The sequence below is a fragment of the Anomaloglossus baeobatrachus genome, chromosome 2 (assembly GCF_048569485.1).
Source record: "Anomaloglossus baeobatrachus isolate aAnoBae1 chromosome 2, aAnoBae1.hap1, whole genome shotgun sequence".
NCBI lineage: Eukaryota > Metazoa > Chordata > Amphibia > Anura > Aromobatidae > Anomaloglossus > Anomaloglossus baeobatrachus.
The window spans coordinates 652,350,401-652,371,308 of record NC_134354.1 but is presented as its reverse complement, the minus strand read 5'-3'; the positions used below and the strand labels follow the sequence as shown (position 1 = coordinate 652,371,308).

General features: G+C 43.9%; 1 protein-coding gene across 2 annotated transcripts in view; it reads right to left on the bottom strand.

Moving 5' to 3' along the window:
- The window catches only part of RBMS2 (RNA binding motif single stranded interacting protein 2), a 206,091-nt gene extending 188,438 nt beyond the window's left edge, over positions 1–17,653 (bottom strand). For both annotated transcript variants that reach the window (XM_075334443.1, XM_075334441.1), the window contains exon 1: positions 17,534–17,653. In XM_075334443.1, the coding sequence (XP_075190558.1) occupies positions 17,534–17,599 (66 nt within the window). In that variant the 5' untranslated portion in view covers positions 17,600–17,653. The remainder of the gene's footprint in view (positions 1–17,533) is intronic.
- Between the last annotated feature and the right edge of the window lie 3,255 nt (positions 17,654–20,908).

The window sequence follows — 20,908 nt, the reverse complement described above, 5'->3', positions numbered from 1 at the left end:
CAGGCGGCTTCATCTTCTATCACCGTCAGTCTGATCGCAGTCGGTCTCTAGTGATTTGTGACCTGCCAGCAGCTCGAGTGTTTCATGGAGCGAGTCAGAGGTCACAACTCAATGTAAGTCTAGGAGAGCCTGAACTGGGTGTTTGTGACGAAACTTCTGAGTTCCAGCGAATCAAACATTACCGACACAAGATAGTGCCATGGGCCCGTAGCGATGTCAGTAAAAGGTGAAGCCACCAGAAAGAGAGTATATGACAGGGAGCAGGGGGTTTATATTTAAAGCGTCACTCCAGTGCTGAAAACCGAAATCTGGAGTGGTGCTTTAACTATATGTGCTGTTTGTATTGAAAAATCTAATACATGGTGAAACTCGAATGAAAATGTATCACCTATGCACATAAAAGGCATTCAGCAGTCACAAAAAATCTCCAGCCATGCTTCTTTTAAAGGGAACCTGTCACCAGATTTTGACCTTGCAAGCTAAAACTAGCACCTTAAGTAAAGCCTGTGCTGCATTCCATAAAGGTGCATGTTACCCCCTGACTTCCCCTGTAGACCTCACAAATACCTTATTAAAATTTCCCTCCCTGTATGTAAATTTCAGTGGTTAGCACTGCAGTCTTGCAGCGCTGGGGTCCAGGGTTCAAATCCCACCAAGGACAACATCTGCAAGGAGTTTGTGTATTCTCCGCTTGTTTGCGTGAGCTTCTTCCAGTTTCTCCGGTTTTCTCCCATTCTCCAAAGACATACTGATAGGAACTCTAGATTGTGAGCCCTAATGGGGACAGTGTTGCCAATGTATGTAAAGCGCTATGAAATTAATAGCGCTATATAAATGAATAAATATTATTATATTCCTATTATTATTATTATAAATTGTCTGGTCCGATCCGATGGGGATCCTAATCTGCACCTCCTGTCCTCCTTTCACCCTCCTCCTCTGCTGAGTGGGGTGGATGACGCCTCCGCCGCCATCAACATAGGTGGGCAAAATCTTGCACTTGCGTAGACATATTCCTGGCTTGAGAAGGCGCACTTCGCTCTGCCCTATTGCGGGCAGAGCAGAAAACATAGGCACACCTGCGTGAACCGGCGAGTTCTGTGTGCAAGCGAGATTTTGCCCGATGATGTAGATGATGCCACCCGCTTCATCCACATTGCTGAGCAACATCTCGCGCCTGTGTAGAGAACTCACCGCTTTGCGCAGGTGCACCTATGTTTTCAGCTCTGCCCACAACAGGGTAGAGCGAAGTGCACCTGCACGAGCTGGGAATATGGAGATTTTGCCCGCCTACGTGGATAGCATCTGAGGCGTCATCCATGTCAGTCAGCACAGGAGGAAGGCGAAAAGAGGGACAGGAGATGCAAATTAGGATGCCCATCACATCGGATAATTTACATACAGGGAGGGAGATTTTATAAAGGTATTTGTGGGGTCTACGGGGGGGTCAGTCAGGGGGTAATGTGCACCTTCATGGAATGCAGCATAGGTGATGGTTAAGGTGCTAGTTTTAGTTTAAAAGGCCAAAATCTGGTGACAGGATCCCTTTAAGTCAATAAATTATATGTAGAATATTTATGAAGTATTTGTAGAATTTATTTCAATGTTCGTCAAAATACCTATACCTCAGGTGAAATAAGCATTGAACATGTCACCAATTTTGTAAGTAAATCATTTCTAAAGGTGCTATTGACATGAATTTCTCACCAGATGTTGGTAACAACCCATCCATTCCACACAGGCCAAAGAAATCAAATGGCATCAGTATGAGAAATGTCCTCCAGTTAGGGCATGGAATACATTTGTATCACACTGAACAACACTTTTGGGTCATAAATTACAATAAATTTATCAGGCCACTCCTTCTCTCGCTAACTTCCGCCTACATTTCAAAAAGTTGGTAGAACTGGCATAAAAACAGTGAAAAGATGGCAACATTTTTTTGGAACCTTTCAAGCAGTTTAACAACAAATTTCTGGCTTAAACGGGTTGGTGAATGGGCCAGTACTCGTAGCAAGCAGTGATGAGAGAGCACTACAATGCTCGGGTGCTCGATACTCGTAACAAGCAGTGATGAGTGGTCCCTGCCATGCTTGGGTGCTCGGTACTCGTAACAAGCAGTGATGAGAGAGCACTACCATGCTCGGGAGCTTGGTACTCAAAACAAGCAGTGATGACTGAGGATTACCATGCTCGGGTGCTCAGTATTAGTAACAAACAGTGATGAGTTTGACACGCCCCACCGGGGCCTGAGGGCACTCGGAAACCGGGCCGGCTCTGTTTCTGCTTGGAGGATGTCACGGTGACAGGGCCCGGCTCCGTGACCCTGGCGGTGTCGTTAATTAAATGGGGGAAATATTTACAAGGGGAGATGAATTTGTGACGCCACCTGTGGTATGCATCAAGATAGGTGCTTGGTATAGCTCTCCACAGGTAGAGCTGGGCCCCAGGGCTCTTGATGGTGTCGAGATGCAGTCACAAGTTCTTTACTCACAGTTAATAGTTCCAGGTTACCAAGACTAGTCAGAAGCTACCCTCAGAGTGCTGGATCCTGCTGTGAGGGGCCCCAGCCGATCCCCGGATAGTTCGGAGGTACAACCCGGTACACCCTTCTGTGTTCCTTCCTTGGTCGTCTTCCTGCGCTGTCCTCTCCCGCCTGCCCCGCGCCTCACACACAGAGCCCTGAGCCAGTGTCCGCAGATCCCTTTTGTGGGTGGCTTTCTTGCCTTGTCCCTTGGTCCTATGTGGTTACCTTTTCACTGGATGTGTGTAGATGTGGCTTCGATACTTGAAGTAGCCTCAGCCTCCGGTTTGCTAGCTGAGCCTTGTAGTTCTCCACTAGATGAGGGGCCGGTCCCCTTTCCAGCCAAGTCCCTCCACACCGGTATACTCGCTGTGGATTTAAGCCCACGGGTGTTTGGTGCACTTCCCGTTGTTCTGAGACTCCTTCTTCCCTGATCCTGGAACGAGCTAGTCCAGCTCCAGACCCCAGGACCATTCTCCTCCGTATCCACTTCCTGACTGACTAACATTCTACAGTCAGTTTTATACGTACCAGAATCACTGACCCATGCAGACCCATTATAATCAATGGGTCTGCACATACATCAGTGATTTTTCACTGACCTTGTCTCCGTGCGGCGTACATGCGTATCTGTGATTGCCGCACAGAAACATGTCCGTTTTTTTTCTGGCATCACAGATGTCCCATGGACCAACTATGGTGTGATCCGTGAAACACGTACCAGAAAAACACGGACATTTAAAATAAAAAGCTTTTTCAACTCCCCTTCTCCAGCGATGCAGAGTTCGGCAGCTGCTCTCTGCTTCTACCTTCCTTGTTTCATTATGGCATGCATATTCATTAATGCAGCCAGAGCCGACCCGGAAGTAGCTGCAGAGGTGAGAGAGCGGTGGCTGGATGCTGAATCGTGGGACTCTTCAGCACCACGGAAAGCAGGAGCGGGGGCAGGTGAGTATATGTCCATGTGCAATCACAGAGTACGGATCACGTATCACAGACTGCACATGGACAACCACTGTGTGCCATGAATCACGGAGTATGAAGGGACATATGCTAAGGGGCATATAACTCTGGTGTTGGGGCTTATACAGCTCTGGGGGCACATACAGCTCCGATGGGGGGCTGGGGGCATACAGATCTGGTGGGAGGGGGCTGGAGGCATACAGATCTGGTGGGAGGGGGCTGGTGGCATACAGACCTGGTGGGGGGGGGGCCGGGGGCATACAGATCTGGTGGGGGGGGCTGGGGGCATACAGATCTGGTGAGGGGGCTAGAGGGCATAAGATCTGGTGAGGAGGCTGGTGGGCATACAGATCTGGTGATGGGGCTGGGGGGCATACAGATCTGATGAGGGGGCTGGGGGCATACAGATCTGGTGAGGGCGAGGTGGCTGGAGGCATATAGCTCTGGTGAGAAGAGGGCTAGGGCATACAGCTTTGGGTAGGTGGGGGGGGGTCACATACATCGTTCCTTGGTGTTGCAGCTCCTCTTCCTCCAGTCTCTTCATCTGTGGACAGAGCTCAGCATGTTGCGCGGTAGCTCCACCCACAGATGCACTTCCGTACACAAGCAGCCCAGCAGTGCACTGGGCTGCAGGTGCCGGATTTAAAGTGCCGGCAGCCAGGAAAGTACTGCTGCCGCCGACCCATACCATATAGCAGCACACAGAGCCAGAGCAGTGCAGTAGCGCTTGGCTCTGCTCATGTGGATAGGAGGGGGAGAAAGTCAGACAGGGAGAGAGTGGGTGGGCGGAGCAACGGGACACATGGCTCACGATCGTGACACCGGGACACTCTCTCAAATCCAGTACAGTCCCGCTGTATGATACTGGTGCTATTAGGCTTATTCTCTACATGCCATTAGTGGTCACCTCGGATGTTTAGGTTTTGAAATCCAAGAAAGTGAAGTTTGTAAAATGAGCAGCTTGTTGAGTGACAGTTGCACTGGAGCAGATAATATATTCATAGTTATCTCCTCCCCCTGTTAGAATTAGCATAAGTATTATACAAATGACTCACTTTGTCTAGCAGGACCTGTGGTGAGATTGCAGCTGCCTGTGCCCATGATCAGGACTCGCTGTGTCCTGGAGGCAGCGGGTCCTGACCTGCGGGGCTGCAAGTTTCCTCTGCAGGAGAACGCAGCTGCCTGTGCCCACGATCAGGGTTCAGTGCGCTGTGGTCTCCTGCTGTGTTCTCCTTACGGAGGACGCATGCAACTGCAGCAAACAATTGATATGCTACAGTCTGGAAAGACGCTCCGCAGGTCAGTGTTTGCTGCAGAAAAAACAAGCACAGTGGGCATGGGGTTTCTAGAAATCCCTCCACTGTGCTTGTACTGTACAACACAGCGTTTTGGACACAGCAAAAACACGCTACATCCAAAATGCTGCAAACACTGATCGTGGGCACGCAGCCTTAAACAATGTGATCAGCAGTGCTGAAAAGGATTGGATGTGGGTGTGACAGATTGCAAAAGGGTGTGGTTAGGGGCGTGTCCTAAAATTGCTACGCGCGCCGTGGACTTTGTTTCTCTTTCTCATCTTTAAATGTTGGGAGGTATGCCAGTATAGCACTGGCTTTAGATTATATGCGAAAATCCTGGTGATTGGTTCCCTTTAAGACTATGATGTTAATCAAAAAAAGAGTTGTTTACTGCCTATTTATGTGTTCTTCGTGGCACATACAGTATGTGCGCACTATTGATATGATTTGTATTCAGTTCTTCTGAACCCTACGAACTCTGTCATAATTTCCAAGAGTTGTCACAGGGAGCAATGGTTGGAGTGACAGCTCCGATCCCTGCCATTGCTCATGTGTAACTAAAGACAGGGCTATACGAGAAAGAGTGAAGCCTCGGAAGAATATTTCACAATTGTTTATGATATTCCCTGCTATTGCAGTACATTGGTAACTATTATAGGAAAATATATGGTGTAAAGGCAAAAATAGAATACTAAATTGATGGTTTAACTTTAAAGAAGGCCCATCACCAGGTCACGTGTGGTCAGTTTGCTGCTCCTGATTCTTTTTTTTGGTTTAAATCCGCTCTTTGGTTCTAGAGATCTGGGCCTGTGTTTATTTCTATGGTTTTTACTAAAGGGGCGTGGCTGACAAGGTAATTATGCAGAGCAGCCGAAAGGCACACCCCAGAGAAGACGGGGAGCCACACCCCCTTACAAAGACCATAAAAATTAGTAGTAAATATAAAGGTCCGTTTAATAGAAACCGTATAGATCGATGTAAAAAAAATAATAATAGGGAGCATCAAGAATGAAATAAGAGCAAAAACTGGCCATTCTTCACCTGGTGACAGATCCCCTTTAAGATTGGAACTACAACTGTTTTGCAGCTATTCAGCAGATACAGGAAGGTTTAGGACAAAATACTTTCAAATTCAGCTTCCTATAATGAGCAGATATATGTGGAGATATGTGACATGACATAAATATAGATTTCCATGGCCAAACCACCCACATCAACTAACCCATGAAAGAAATAGGTTGGATCCATGAATTTCATTGTCGTTGATATGGCTAGTTTCACACATCCAGCTTTTCGCCGATTTGCTGGATTCGGCACACTTCAGTACAGTGTGTACAGTACAATGGCAGCGCGACAAGCTAAGCTGTCATATGATCAGAGCATGTGACCCAGAAGTTTCCGCGCTGCCATTGTACTGTATCACACTGTACTGGAGTCCGCCAAATCCGGCAAACCGGCGAAAAGCCGGATGTGTGAAACTAGCGTACGAGATAGGTGAAGTTTCTTTCTAATAAGGTAACAGTACATAAGGCTATGTTCACAAGTTGCATTTTTGCTACATTTTTTTTCTGCAGCAACACCTAATCTCTTGGCAGTAAAAAAGCTGCATTTTTTTATGCGTTTTGGTGTGTCATTAGTCTACAATAGATGCTTAAAGTGAACCTGTCAGGTGCAATATGAACCCAGAACCACAAGCAGTTCTGTGCGAATATTGCTAATCCCTGTCTAACCGTCCCTGTATACACTAGCATAGATAAAGGGATCTTTAGAAAAAGTTTTTTTGAAAATTCTTTGATATGCTAATGAGCGCAGAGACTAGTTGCAATGATGTTAGTTCCTGCGCTAAATCCGCCCTCTTAGAATGGCAGCACACCCACAGGGACGTGCTAACATGCTGTTCAATGCCCACTGCCAGTGTCTTTTGCTGCAGCCTCAGACACCAGGCAGTGCGCATGATCAGGAGTCCCCGGCACTTCCGGTCATGTGCACTAGACTTCTCTGAAGCCAGGACATGTACACCAGGCTTCATAGTACGCATGACCGGAAGTGCGGTGACCTGATCATGCGTAGTGCCCGGCATCTCAAGCTGCAGCAACGGACAAGTACGCACGTCAACGTTGGTGATGACGCTAGCAATGGGCATTAAAAAGCATGTTAATATGCCCCTGTGGGCATGCTACCATGCTAAAAGGGTGGAATGAGCACAGGAACTAACGCCCTTGCGACTAGTCCCTGCACTCATTAGCATATCCTAAAGGAATAGGAAAAGGAAAATACCTTTTCTAAAGATCTCTCTCTATGCTACTAGATACAGGGACGGTTAGGCAGGGATTAGCAATATGCACCCAGAACTGCTTGTGGTACTGGGTGCATATGGCACCTGACAGGTTCGCTTTAAAGAACGTTGGTTCCATTTATCAAAAAAGCAGCAAAAACAAAGAAACAAAAAAAAAACAAAACTCAGTTGCATTGTTTCACTCCCATTATTTTCAATGGTGAAAAAAGCAGGAAAAACGCTGAAAGAATTGACATGATTCTTGTTTCAAATATGTACTGGTACTATAAAAAGCAGCTTTTATTTGTATTTATTTGCATAAAACCAATGAAAAAAGCATGCAAAAAAAATGCAACAAAAATGCAAATGTGAGCATAGATTAACTGTTTCTAGCTTAATATGGAGCAAATAGATAACCAGAAACACTGTGGACACTTGTGTGGACAATATGAGATCAGTATGCACGTAAGGATAAAGTCATGGGCACGTTTAAGGTATGACCGCACTTTGCGTTTCCACCTGCGTTTCAGCTGCTTTTTAGGTCCGTTTTGAGCTGCAGCGTTTTCATGCCAAAAGGCATGCGTTTTGCTTTTCCATAATAGTCTATGGAAAATGTAGATTTCTAGACCGCACTTTGCGTTTTAAAACACAGCGTTTAATTTGCATAATTTGTGGCAAAAACCATGCGTTCAAAGAAGCAGCATGTCAATTGTTTTTGCCATTTCTGCAGCGTTTTGCTAACATTGAAGTCAATGAGAAGTATCAAAAAGCAGCAAACATCAAAATTCCAGCGTTTTACCTGATTTTTACGTGCAGAAACAGTGCGTTTTTTACTTCAAAAACGCATGCTTTTCAGACATTAAAATAATTGAATAATATGTCCCTTTACACACACACATAGTTCGACAATTAAATTTGTGAAAATTATGATTTTATTGCTATTTTAGCAATAAATATTATGAAACCACTATAATTTCATGAAATATAACTATTTTCTTAAATAATTCAAAAATTGTTTTGCTTTTTTTTTCTCTTTTTTCATTCTGTTTGACTAATCTTTATTTAGCAGTGTCTTGATGTTCAAAACGCATCTTTCAAAACGCAAGGGAAAAAGCATGTAAAAAGCGCTGAAAACGCATCTAAAACGCGGTAAATACGCATGCGTTTTTACTTTTTAGCGCTAAATTTCTGAAAAAGGCAACTTTGGCTAAATCAATTCATTCCAAAACGTGCGTTTAGAAATGCAACTAGGACAACACAAAGTGCGGTCATACCCTTAGGGGCACTTTGCACACTACGACATCGCAAGCCGATGCTTGCGATGCCGAGCGCGGTAGTCCCCGACCCCGTCGCTGCTGCGATCTCTTGTGATAACTGCCGTAGTGAACATTATCGCTACGCCAGCTTCACATGGACTTACCTGCCCTGCGACGTCGCTCTGGCCGGTGACCCGCCTCCTTCCTAAGGGGGCGGGTTGTGTGGCGTCACAGCGACATCACACGGCAGGCGGCCAATAGAAGCGGAGGGGCGGAGATGAGCGGGACGTAAACATCTCGCCCACCTCCTTCCTTCCGCATAGCCGGCGTGAGCCGCAGGACGCAGGTAGGAGATGTTCCTCGCTCCTGCGACTTCACACACAGCGATGTGTGCTGCCGCAGGAACGAGGAACAACATCGTAACATCAGTCCTTCCGAAATTATGGAAATGACCGACGCTACACCGATCATACGATTTCGACGCTTTTGCGCTCGTTAATCTTATCAATAACGATTTACACACTACGATATCGACGGCGACACCGGATGTGCGTCACTTTCGATTTGACCCCACCGACATCGCACCTGCGATGTCATAGTGTGCAAAGTACCCCTTAGGCATCATTCTCCAACCTTGGCAACAGGTTCATGAATCAGAAAATAATACCTCATTGTGGGTCATAGTGACACCTCCTTTTCCTGTAAAATGTAGGAGACTATGAAATGTTGCATCTTGTTCTGGAAAACTAGTCTTAATAATTGGACCAAGTATCAAACATGGGATTTTCCCAGCGCTCTGTGGGTGACATCACTGTGTCTCCGGCACTGTTCCTCCCAGCACGGAATACTCTGCACACTGGGTTCTCCCCTGCGTCCTGTGATATGAACATGTCATTTGTTCGGTATTTTATTTTTGGTGAGCTGGGATTGTTCCTCTCAAGCTGATATCATGGTGTTCTATGACTGGTCTTATGTTCCCGTCCAGCCATGATTTTATAAGGTTGAAATGTCAGCGCTGATATGGTATAACCTGCCATCCACCAGGCGTTACTCAACAGTTACATTACAGCTCAGCCCTAACCATACAAAACAGATCAAGTTATCTTAATCCAACTGCAAATTGTGGTATTCCCCGCTGTAAGATGACACCCGCCGCTGTTCATCTAAACCTAATATTCCTCTTGTATATCTAGCACTGTAATATGATATCAGAGAACATTAAGTTATCATTGAAAAGCAGAGAAAAATGCATTAGTGATCTTAGTATCTGATACATTACAGAAATAAATCTATACAAGTATCACATAGAGGGCAAATCTGTACAGAAGCCACGGCCCAAAGGCCTGGGGGCCGCGCTAGTGGGACCCTGTGTAGCATCCCACCTGGAGAAGCCTTGAGCTTATCTACAAGAACAAAAACGTGGGTGATCAAGGACAGGCATGCAAACTAAGAAAACTAAAAGCTACATGTTATACACGTACGGTTTTGAATTATGACCCTTATTAGAGATGAGCGGAGGCGAACAGTAAAGCTCGGGGTTTGTACCGAGCATGGACTTTACAAAAAAATCAGTGTCCGAATTTGCAGTTCAGGTGCTATTACGTACAAAAAAAAAAAAAACAACCCTTCCCCCAAAAGTGATCTGTTTATGGCTGGCTGCATGTGGCCGGAGAGCCAAACTGCCCAATTAGTGACTTCCAATGGGATTCAGTTCAAGTCCAGGTCCAGAACTGAACTTTATCTAAAGTCTGGTTGAAGCCACCGAATCTGAACATCAACAGATCCACTCATCTCTAATCCTACTATTTTATTATTTTCAGGATGACTCTATTAAAAGGGAGCCTGTCTCCAGATTTTTCCCTTATAAACTGTGACAACCACCAGTAAGCTCTTATATACAGCATTCTAGAATACTGTACATAAGAGCCCAGGCCAATCTGTATAACATATAAACAGCTTTTATTATGCTCACCTACAGAGCGGTCGGGTCCAATGGGCGTCGCTGGTTTTGATCCAGCCCCTCCTATTTTCCTTTCACCACCATTCTCCTTCAGAGCTCCATGTGGATGACAAGTCATCCAGAGGCCTCCATTGCACTCCTGCGCATGTGCACTTTGCTCTGTCCGACTGAGGTCAGTGCAAAGTACTATAATGCGTGGGGGGGGACATCAAAGACCGCCCATGCATATGCACTACAATCCTTTGATCTGCATCAGCAGGGCATATCTAAGTGTGCATGCGCAGGAGCGCAATTGAGGCCTCTGTGTAGATGACGTAGGACGTGTCATCCACACAAAGCTCTGAAGGAGGACGGCAATGGAAGGAAGAGAGGAGGTGCTGGATTGATGCCCATCACACCCGACTGCCCCGCAGTTGAGTATAATAAAAGCTGCTTTTTATGTTACACAGAGCAGCCTGGGCTCTTATATACAGTATTCTAGAATGCTGTATATAAGAGCCCACTGGTGGTGGCCACAGCTTATAGTCACCAAATCTGGTGACAGGTTCCCTTTAACATGAAGGAAATGGTGATAATAAAAATGGGGAGCATTTGATCGGTTCCATTAGGTGGTCCACTCACAGAACACCAGCCACTAAAAGTACAGTCTGTATTCTGCTTGATATAACTGATAGAAAATGTAATTTCTCCAGTCGTGTAGATTGTTATTGAAACCACCCAAGCTTGTATAGGAAGTGACTTGAACATAGTAACATGGAATCAAATGTTCCTAGAACTTCTGAGCTCCAATTAGAGAACTAGGAACATTGGAAGTATTACAAAGTCCAATTACTATGTAAAATGGTGTAATTCAATATTTTTCTGATTCCAAAGTTTGGAACCGAATTTTGCAATAAACTTTAATTCTGGCATTAAGATGAAGAGGATTCACTAATTACAGAAACTTTAGTAAGTTTTCTATCCAAAATGTCACATAGATTTCTGCCAAAATTTCCAGATGACACAAATGTAAAGAAACATACACACATTGAAGATCTCGGTGTGGAGAATGCTTTTTCAACATTTTACAACACTGTTTTAACAAACGTTCCATTAATCAATAGTACAAGCAAAACTAGAGAAAGTTTTCTAATGTATCCTGGTGAAAGCAAAACAGACTGGTTCACTGAAGTGTCCTCGGACGTGTATGGAGAGGTGAGGAGTGAGAGTCAGCATGGACAGAGGCACAGACAGACACAGACCATGCTGTTGCTTTTTAGGAGTTTTTATGTCATCGTAGAGCTGGATGCACAGCTACACTGCTCTATTCTGCTGCAGAATGTCCTCCTCGCCTTTGCTGCTTGTAAAGATGGAACACACAGAGACAGGAGAGCAGGAATCCCTCATGTCTGTGTGCCCTGCATTACAAACATCTTATCTGCTTGTCTCCAACCACCAGCTGAGAGACAACTGAAACGAGAGAACCTGCAGAGGGAACAACTAGTGGCGTAATAGAGGTTAAAATATACCGTATACTGGGCAGAAATAGTGTTATTCATTATATTCACACACATAATAACTTAATGACAAAATGTAGAACTGGTGGAGGAAGGTTGAACTAGATGGACCTAGGTCTTTTTTCAACATATGTAACTATATGCAACTATGACAGCTTATTCTCAAAATCACCTAAAACAACAGGCATGCTCCAGGACAAAGTGTCTAGAATACGTCATACTATAGCAGCTTCCATATATACAGTATATAAAAAAGTGAGTACACCCGCACATTTTTGTAGATATTGTGACAAGGCAACCGGTTATATTGTGAATGACAGGTATGTACCACAGAAGTGGTGTGATCCTCGGAGTTCTTTCTGGTACATATAGTACCACATCTTCCAGTTGAATGGGCCAGGATTACGGATGGCTAAGAGATGGGTGGGACTGGCCATCCACATACCCTGCCTATGGGTGTGTCTGACACAGGTCTTAATTAGCTTGTTTGGCACATGGATTTTGGAGCAGTATATGAGAAGCACTGCATGAGGAGCAGCCTCTGGCAGGTAAAGAGGCTGCTATTCTCAAAGAGGTTGGAGCCTCTGGAAGGAACCTGTCTAATGAAGCGTGAGTTGCCTTCAACCATCTGGAACTGAGTGTGTGGAGGCTGAGGGAGCTCCACTCTGACACTGGTAGTGTCCAAACCTGAGCGGACGATCCGCGACAAAGACGGACCAGAAATCCGTGTTCCTGGGGAAACAGCCAGCAAGAGGTAAAGGGGCTTTTGTACTCAGAGAAAGAGGCACAGAAACCTTTCTGGAGTTAACGGACTGGTATCCGGGTTAACTGTGCATTGTTTGTGATTTTGTTTGGAGAAGCGGTTTATGCTGGATTTTTTAATAAACCGTTTGGACTTTTTAAGACTTTGTTCCTGTGCTACCTTGGAAACGCAGCTAAGGGGTGCTTCACACACAGCGAGATCGCTGCTGAGATCGCTGCTGAGTCACGGTTTTTGTGACGCAGCAGTGACCTCATTAGCGATCTCGCTGTGTGTGACACTGAGCAGCGATCTGGCCCCTGCTGTGAGATCGCTGCTCGTTACACACAGCCCTGGTTCGTTTTTTTTATTATTGCTCTACCGCTGTGATGCACAGATCGCTGTGTGCGACAGCGAGAGAGCGACGAAATGAAGCGAGCAGGGAGCAGGAGCCGGCATCTGGCAGCTGCGGTAAGCTGTAACCAAGGTAAACATCGGGTAACCAAGGTGGTTACCAGATATTTACCTTCGTTATCAGCCTCCGCCGCTCTCACGCTGCCAGTGCCGGCTCCCTGCTCTCTGCACATGTAGCTGCAGTACACATCGGGTTAATTAACCCGATGTGTACTGCAGCTAGAAGAGCAGGGAGCCAGCGCTAAGCAGTGTGCGCGGCTCCCTGCTCCCTGCACATGTAGCGACGTTATGATTGCTGCTGCGTCGCTGTGTTTGACAGCTAAGCAGCGATCATAACAGCGACATACAAGGTCGCTGTTACGTCACAGAAAATGGTGACGTAACAGCGACGTCGTTGTCGCTATGTGTGAACCCAGCCTTAGTGAGCAGGCAATTGCTTACAATATATTATATGTTATCATGGGACAACACTGAAGATGTGACACTTTGATACAATGTAAAGTAGTCTGGGTCCATCTTGTAGAACAGTGTAAATTTGGTTCCCTCTAAATAACAGTTAAAAGAGAAAACGTTTTGGTGCTGTGTTAGCCAGTTGATAAATGCTCTCAGTGAGAGAAACAAAATTATAATTTTGTAGTTGTGATACCTTTTAATGGCTAACTAAAAATAAAATAAATGATGTTACAAAGCAAGCTGAGAAGTCTCGAAAGCTTGCGTTTGTAGCATCATTTTATTTTATTTTAGTTAGCCATTAAAAGGTATCACAACTACAAAATTATAATTTTGTTTCTCTCACTGACCTTGCGCTCCTCCACTTTCCATTAGAGGAGGCCCCACAGATGCTCAATACAGTTTAAGTCTGGAGACATGCTTGGCCAGTCCAGCACCTTTACCCTAAGGTTTTTTTTAGCAGGGCAGCGGTCATCTTGGAGGGGTGTTTGTAGTCGTTATCATGTTGGAATACTGTCCTGTGGCCCAGTCTATCTTGGTCTCAACAGACCACAGCACATTGTTCCAGTAATTCATGTCCTTAGTCTGCTTGTCTTCAGCAAATTTTTTGCAGGATTTTTTGTGCATCATCTTTAGAAGAGGCTTCCTTCTGGGCCAACAGCCATGCAGACCAATTTGATGCAGTCTGCAGTGTATGGTCTGAGCACTGACTCCCCACCCCTTTAACCTCTGCAGCAATTCTGGCAGCAGTCATATGTCTATTTTGAAAAGACAACCTCTGGATATGACGCTGAGCACATGCACTCAACTTCTTCGGTTGACCATAGCGAGACCTGTTCTGAGTGGAGTCTGGCTGTATGGTCTTGGCCTCTGTGCTGAAGCTCAGTTTCAGGGTGGTGACAATCTTTTTATAGCCTAAGCCATCTTTATGTAGAGCAATAATTCATTTTTTTCAGATCCTCAGAGAAATCTTTGCCATGAGGTGTCATGTTGAACTTCCAGTGACCGGTATGAGAGAGTGTGTGAGTGATAACACCAAATTTACCACACCTGCTCCCCACTCACACCTGAGACTTTATACCACTAATGAATTACATGACACTAGGGAGAGAAAATGGCAAATTTGGCTCAATTTAGCCATTTTCACTGAGGAATGTACTCACTTTTGTTGCCAGCGGTTTTGACATTAATGGCTGTGTGTTGAGTAATTTAGAGACCACACCAAATTTACACTGTTATACAAGCTGGACACTGACTACTTTAGATTGTATCACAGTGTCTTATCTTCAGTGTCATCCCATGAAAAAATATAATAAAATATTTACAAAAATTTGAGGGATGTAATCACTTTTGTGATATATTGTATATGAAAGCAAAGATCACCAAGCTACGACTTGCTTACTTTGGACACATCATACAAAGGGAGCAATCACTGGAGAAGGACATCATGGTCGGAGGAAAGGTGAAGAGGAAGACCAGCAACCAGGTGGCTTGATACTATCAACATAACGGCGGAGAAGACCATGGTGGCCCTATCTAGGCTGCACAATATCTTTTTTCGTACAGATTGTTCATCTATCAAGTTGCCATGACCCGAGATCGATCCAAAGGCCGTTAAAATAAATAAAATATATGTATCTATATATTTGTACCTTTTAATTGGTCACATTACAACAAGCAGTATCTTCAAGAATGAAGGAGATGCTGTAGGTCAATATTAGAACATACCTAGCAAAATAAAACCCACAAACTAGACTGCCCTACTGGTTATAGAAGAGCTGAAATGAAATATTATCTGTACAGAGATATACAATATCGGACTAGTGGTCCATTCTAGGAAGCAATATGGCTGGAGAAAATGTTACTGAGTCTTGCAGCTTCACCACACAGGCCTGAACCAAGTATATTTTTACCCTTGTTATATTTAGGATAAATAACATAGGATACAATCCATGTGGGAGCAGTAAAGCTTACGGGGGGAGCTGAGGTTAAAATGAACTGACGTATATGCTACAATCACTGCAATAGTTTTGCATTTCGTGCATACATGTAGTAAATAATTTTATGATTTGAGCAATTCTAATAGAAAATAAGCACTAAATAATAAAAATAATCATTGATAAGGATACAAAATAAAAAATTGCCTTCTTTACAGACTAGCAGTAACTTTTGACACATGGGGTCCTGACGACTCCGCAGGTCTTACCTTCTGACTGCGAATTATCAATTATCACATCAGATCATCCGGCAATTTGCTCAACCATTTTATATTGATATTAGTATATAGTAGCTCAAAATGTATGTAAGGAAATCCAGGAAATCCAGTAAAAGTAATGGCTAAGCACAATGGGCATAACCATAAAGGGTGCAGAGGTTGGAGCAGTACTCAGGCTATGGGTCCCCCAAACGTTCTCTGTTCAGATGAGGAGGCCAATACTAGAAAAAACGCATGAGACTTGTAATCCCGATACAGATTTTATACCTACAGTTGATTAGTCAGAAGAGCATGTAACTGTTAAAGCTCAAATATCTGGGGGGGGGGGGTCTGGCTATATGAGGGATTAATCATTGTCATGAAAAACGAAGAACAATACATACATTCGTATTGTAAGTTATTTATCGTTAGTGTTTTATTTATATTAGGTAACTTATATTTACCAATATCAAAATGACCTAGATTTTAGCAGTATATCCACATACATACATATAGGATGTGCATGATAACCTTGAATCTAGTATACTTAAGAACATTAGACTCCACATATTACTTTATAGCTGCAGTATTTGCCACCATGAAAGACGCAGGTTAGGATGGTAAGTTGTGATGAGTTGGTAGACCCTGGGGAGCTGCCCGTAGTGATGCCAGTGCTATAGCGACGACCTCGGCACAATCTGCGCTAATATTAGTGATCACAATGATACCTGTGCACTCTCTTTATTCAGGTTTATCCGCTTACTTCTATGGGATAAATCTGTGCTATGTGTCCTACCGGGCATCCACACAGTGGACTATGGGATAAATCTGTGCTATGTGTCCTACCGGGCATCCACACAGCGGACTATGGGATAAATCTGCGCTATGTGTCCTACCGGGCATCCACACAGTGGACTATGGGATAAATCTGCGCTATGTGTCCTACCGGGCATCCACACAGCGGACTATGGGATAAATCTGTGCTATGTGTCCTACCGGGCATCCACACAGCGGACTATGGGATAAATCTGTGCTATGTGTCCTACCGGGCATCTACACAGCGGACTATGGGATAAATCTGTGCTATGTGTCCTACCGGGCATCTACACAGCGGACTATGGGATAATTCTGCGCTATGTGTCCTACCGGGCATCCACACAGCGGACTATGGGATAAATCTGCGCTATGTGTCCTTCCGGCTATCCACACAGCGGACTATGGAATAAATCTGCGCTATGTGTCCTTCCGGCTATCCACACAGTGGACTATGGAATAAATCTGCGCTATGTGTCCTTCCGGCTATCCACACAGCGGACTATGGAATAAATCTGCGCTATGTGTCCTTCCGGCTATCCACACAGCGGACGGCGCTATTCGTTCTTACTGGTTATGTAATATCTATTGTATATGTTGATTTTGTCCCAATGTTCCCCGTTCCTTGGCTTTCCTATGTTCCTACTCGTACACCCTGAGTCTCCTTCTTTCCTGTCTGCCTGCCTCTGGGTGCGCCTCTCTCCCTCTTTCTCTCTCCCTGTGAATGCCCTTCCTCTGTGCTTCCCTCAATGTTACTTCCAAATCATCCAGCTCCATAATCACACACATCACACACCACAACCCGAGAAACCTTATGACACATGATGACATCAATAACTGACGGTATAATCCAGTTACATTATTTCTCATTTTTTTTGCAACATTGTAGCCAAAGTCAAGACAGCAATAAATGCCACAGAGTGCACTTCCTGCTCAGGCGCATTCACATGTATACACTGATCGGATTGGTATGCGAAGAGGTATATAAGTGCATTTCACACCAATAAGTCCCCCGCCTTCTACAAGGGTAAACTGATTCCCAGACAAATCATTTGTGAACCATTTTTTAAGGGCTGGCATAGGCCTGTTAGTAAATGTGAGAGTGCGCAGGTAGTGCAGGGGCACAAGACAAGTATGGACAGCAAGGTTACCTTCTTATGGCTCCTGGTATAGCTGAAAGAGGCGATCCCTGCCCTTGGAGGGACAGACAGCAGCATTTTTCCTTTAAGGTACAGGGAGATGGGACACAGGAGACTGGCAGCTCTGTCCAGCCCTCTGACGTAAAGCAGCCTATAGTAGAGGCCTGCAGGGTCCTAGTGCCCTCTGTGGGTAAAGCGAGGGAGTGAGGAGAAGGAGGGGGATTCTCAAATTAACCTTTTCCTTCCTACTGAATCTCGCTTTGCAGCTTTACCCCAGAACTCATTACATTTTCTATGTGGCTTTTATAGAATGGGTTCATTTAATGCAGATATTTACAATAAATCATTTCTAGAATCCATTTCTTATGAATCAAAATGTATATGTATTGTTTTTTTTTACGGTAATAATAACGTTAGTAAAAACAGTTGAAAAAATGATTGATTGTTCTCAGTGAGAGAAACAAAATTATAATCGTGTAGTTCTGAAACCTTTTACTAAAAACAGTTTAAAGCATCAGGTTAAACACAAGGAAATGAAAAGTGGTATTACAAAAAGCAATAAAATAATAATATACAAAACATTGTAATAGAGTTGTGTAAAAAAAAGTGATAAGAGAAAGGAAACAGAAACAGATAACGCAGAGGTGAGTAAAAGCATAAATAAATAGCACAATAAGCATAATAAACAGTGTACTTACAGATGGACAATAGTAGATGCAACATGATAGAGATGAGTAGGCTTGATATTAGACCGAGCATATATATTCACAGATGGAGCAATAGTAGAGATGACACATACAGATGAGTAGCATGACACAAGTTCTAAATGCATACTACAAATTCAGTTATTTCTATAATAAAAATGTTTGGAAGTTTTCAGTAAAGTTTCTACATTAGTGATGAGTGAGCACTACCATGCTCAGGTGCTCGGTACTGGTAACAAGTAGTGATAGGTGAGCACTACCATGCTCGGGTTCTCGGTACTGGTAACAAGTAGTGATAGGTGAGCACTACCATTCTCAGGTGCTCGGTACTGGTAACAAGTAGTGATGGGCGAGCACTACCATGCTCAGGTGCTCGGTACTGGTAACAAGTAGTGATAGGTGAGCACTACCATGCTCGGGTTCTCGGTACTGGTAACAAGTAGTGATAGGTGAGCACTACCATGCTCAGGTGCTCAGTACTGGTAACAAGTAGTGATGGGCGAGCACTACCATGCTCAGGTGCTCGGTACTGGTAACAAGTAGTGATAGGTGAGCACTACCATTCTCAGGTGCTCGGTACTGGTAACAAGTAGTGATAGGTGAGCACTATCATGCTCAGGTGCTCGGTACTGGCAACAAGTAGTGATAGGTGAGCACTACCATGCTCGGGTTCTCGGTACTGGTAACAAGAAGTGTCGGGCAAGCACTACCATACTCGGGTGCTCGGTAATTGTGACCCCTAGTGATAAGCGTGCACTACCATGCTCTGGTGTTGTACTCAAAACAAGTACTGATGGGCGAGCACTACCATGCTCGGGTGCTCAGTACTCGTGACCACTAGCGATGGGAGAGCACTACCATGCTCGGGTATTCAGTACTCGTGGCCACTAGCGATGGGCGAGCACTACCATGCTCGGGTGCTCGTACTCGTGACCACTAGCGATGGGCGAGCACTACCATGCTCCAGTGCTTGCTACTCATAAGAAGTAGTGATGGGTAAGTACTACCATGCTCGGGTGCTCAGTACTAGTTAAGAGCAGTTGGACGCTCGTATGGGCAACTCAGGTACCCGAGTATAATGGAAGTCAATGGGAGAAAAGCATTTTTCTAGGAAATCTTTCTGAAAAATGCTCAAGTACCGCATTGACTTCCATTATACTCAGGTGCTCTTAATGAGTATCAAGCACACAAGGATGGTAGTGCTCACCCATCATTACTTGTTATGAATACCAAGCACCCGAGTATGGTAGTGCTCACTCATCATCACTAGTGGTCACGAGTACCTAGCAGCCAAGCATGGTAGTGCTCGCTCATAACAAGTCATTATGAGCACCAGAGCATGGTAGTGCTCTCTCATCATCACTAGTGGTCACGAGTACCTAGCACCTGAGCATGGTAGTGATCGCTCATAACAAGTCATTACGAGTACCGAGCACCAGAACATGGCAGTCCTCAAACTTTAAAAGTGGTCATGAGTACCGAGCACTTGAGCATGGTAGTACTTGCTCACCACTATTCCTATATACATTTCTTGAGGTTTCTAAGTTCTCTTAGTAATTCATTAAGAATAGTGTTGAGCGGACCCGGATCCGCAAAATCCAGATCCGCACGGTTTGAGAGCCCGATCCGAGTCCGACCAGTACCCGGGATTCAGGGTGCATGATCCGGATCCGTTTTTTTTTTCTCTCTCTCTCTCTCACTGAAAGCATATTGGGAAGTTGCCAAACATTTTGCTTAAAATGTAATATATTACCAAAATCTAGCAGGCAGAACCCCACTAAATAGAGCCCCTCTCTTACAAATCAGTCAGATGTAACTTATATTAATTTAAAAGTTCATATAATGAGGTGAGAATCAAAAGAATTCATATTTGCCATTATTTCATTGTTTAAGATACGCTGGGTGGCAGTAACTTAGCTCTTTATATAAACATGTACCTGGGGTACCAACAGCATAGACAAATATTAAATATGTAAAATCCAAACATGCAGCACACGTCCCCCAAACGCATTTCACTTATAAAACGGAATCATCAGGGGATTGGACATTAGCATAAAATATCATTTAACCATACCCTTCCAGGGCATCCAATCTCTCCCAGTTTATTTGTATATATTAATTTTAAATATATATATATATATATATATATATATATATATATATATATATATGTATATATGTGTGTATATATATTTATTTACATTTAATGTAAAATATTACATAAAATAAATACAATACAAAATATATTTACACATCAGGTTTTATTATTACAACTCAATTACAGCTTTTTTCCCATAATGGTCAATAATTAATGTTATTTTTTATTTCCATGACTACACCTACAAATTTAGATTTTATTACAAAAATTAAAAAAAATTGTAAAAGTTATAGTTACTACTTGTACATGGAGCTGACAATTCAGTTACAAATTAGAAAACTATAGTAAATAATTCATAGACCTTATTAGAAAATAATTTAATTTGGAAATAAAGCGTTCTTATTTTTGATGATTTCTAAAATATGATGTTTTGCTTTTGGGACCTATTATTGAATTAATGTAGAAACATAAATAAAAACAAATGCCGAAAAACCTCCACAATAAAACATAAGCTATAAATAAACATCGCAGTGCAATAATTGGGGCTACATCTGGTAACTGGAATGGGTTCTATTAGTTTTGAGA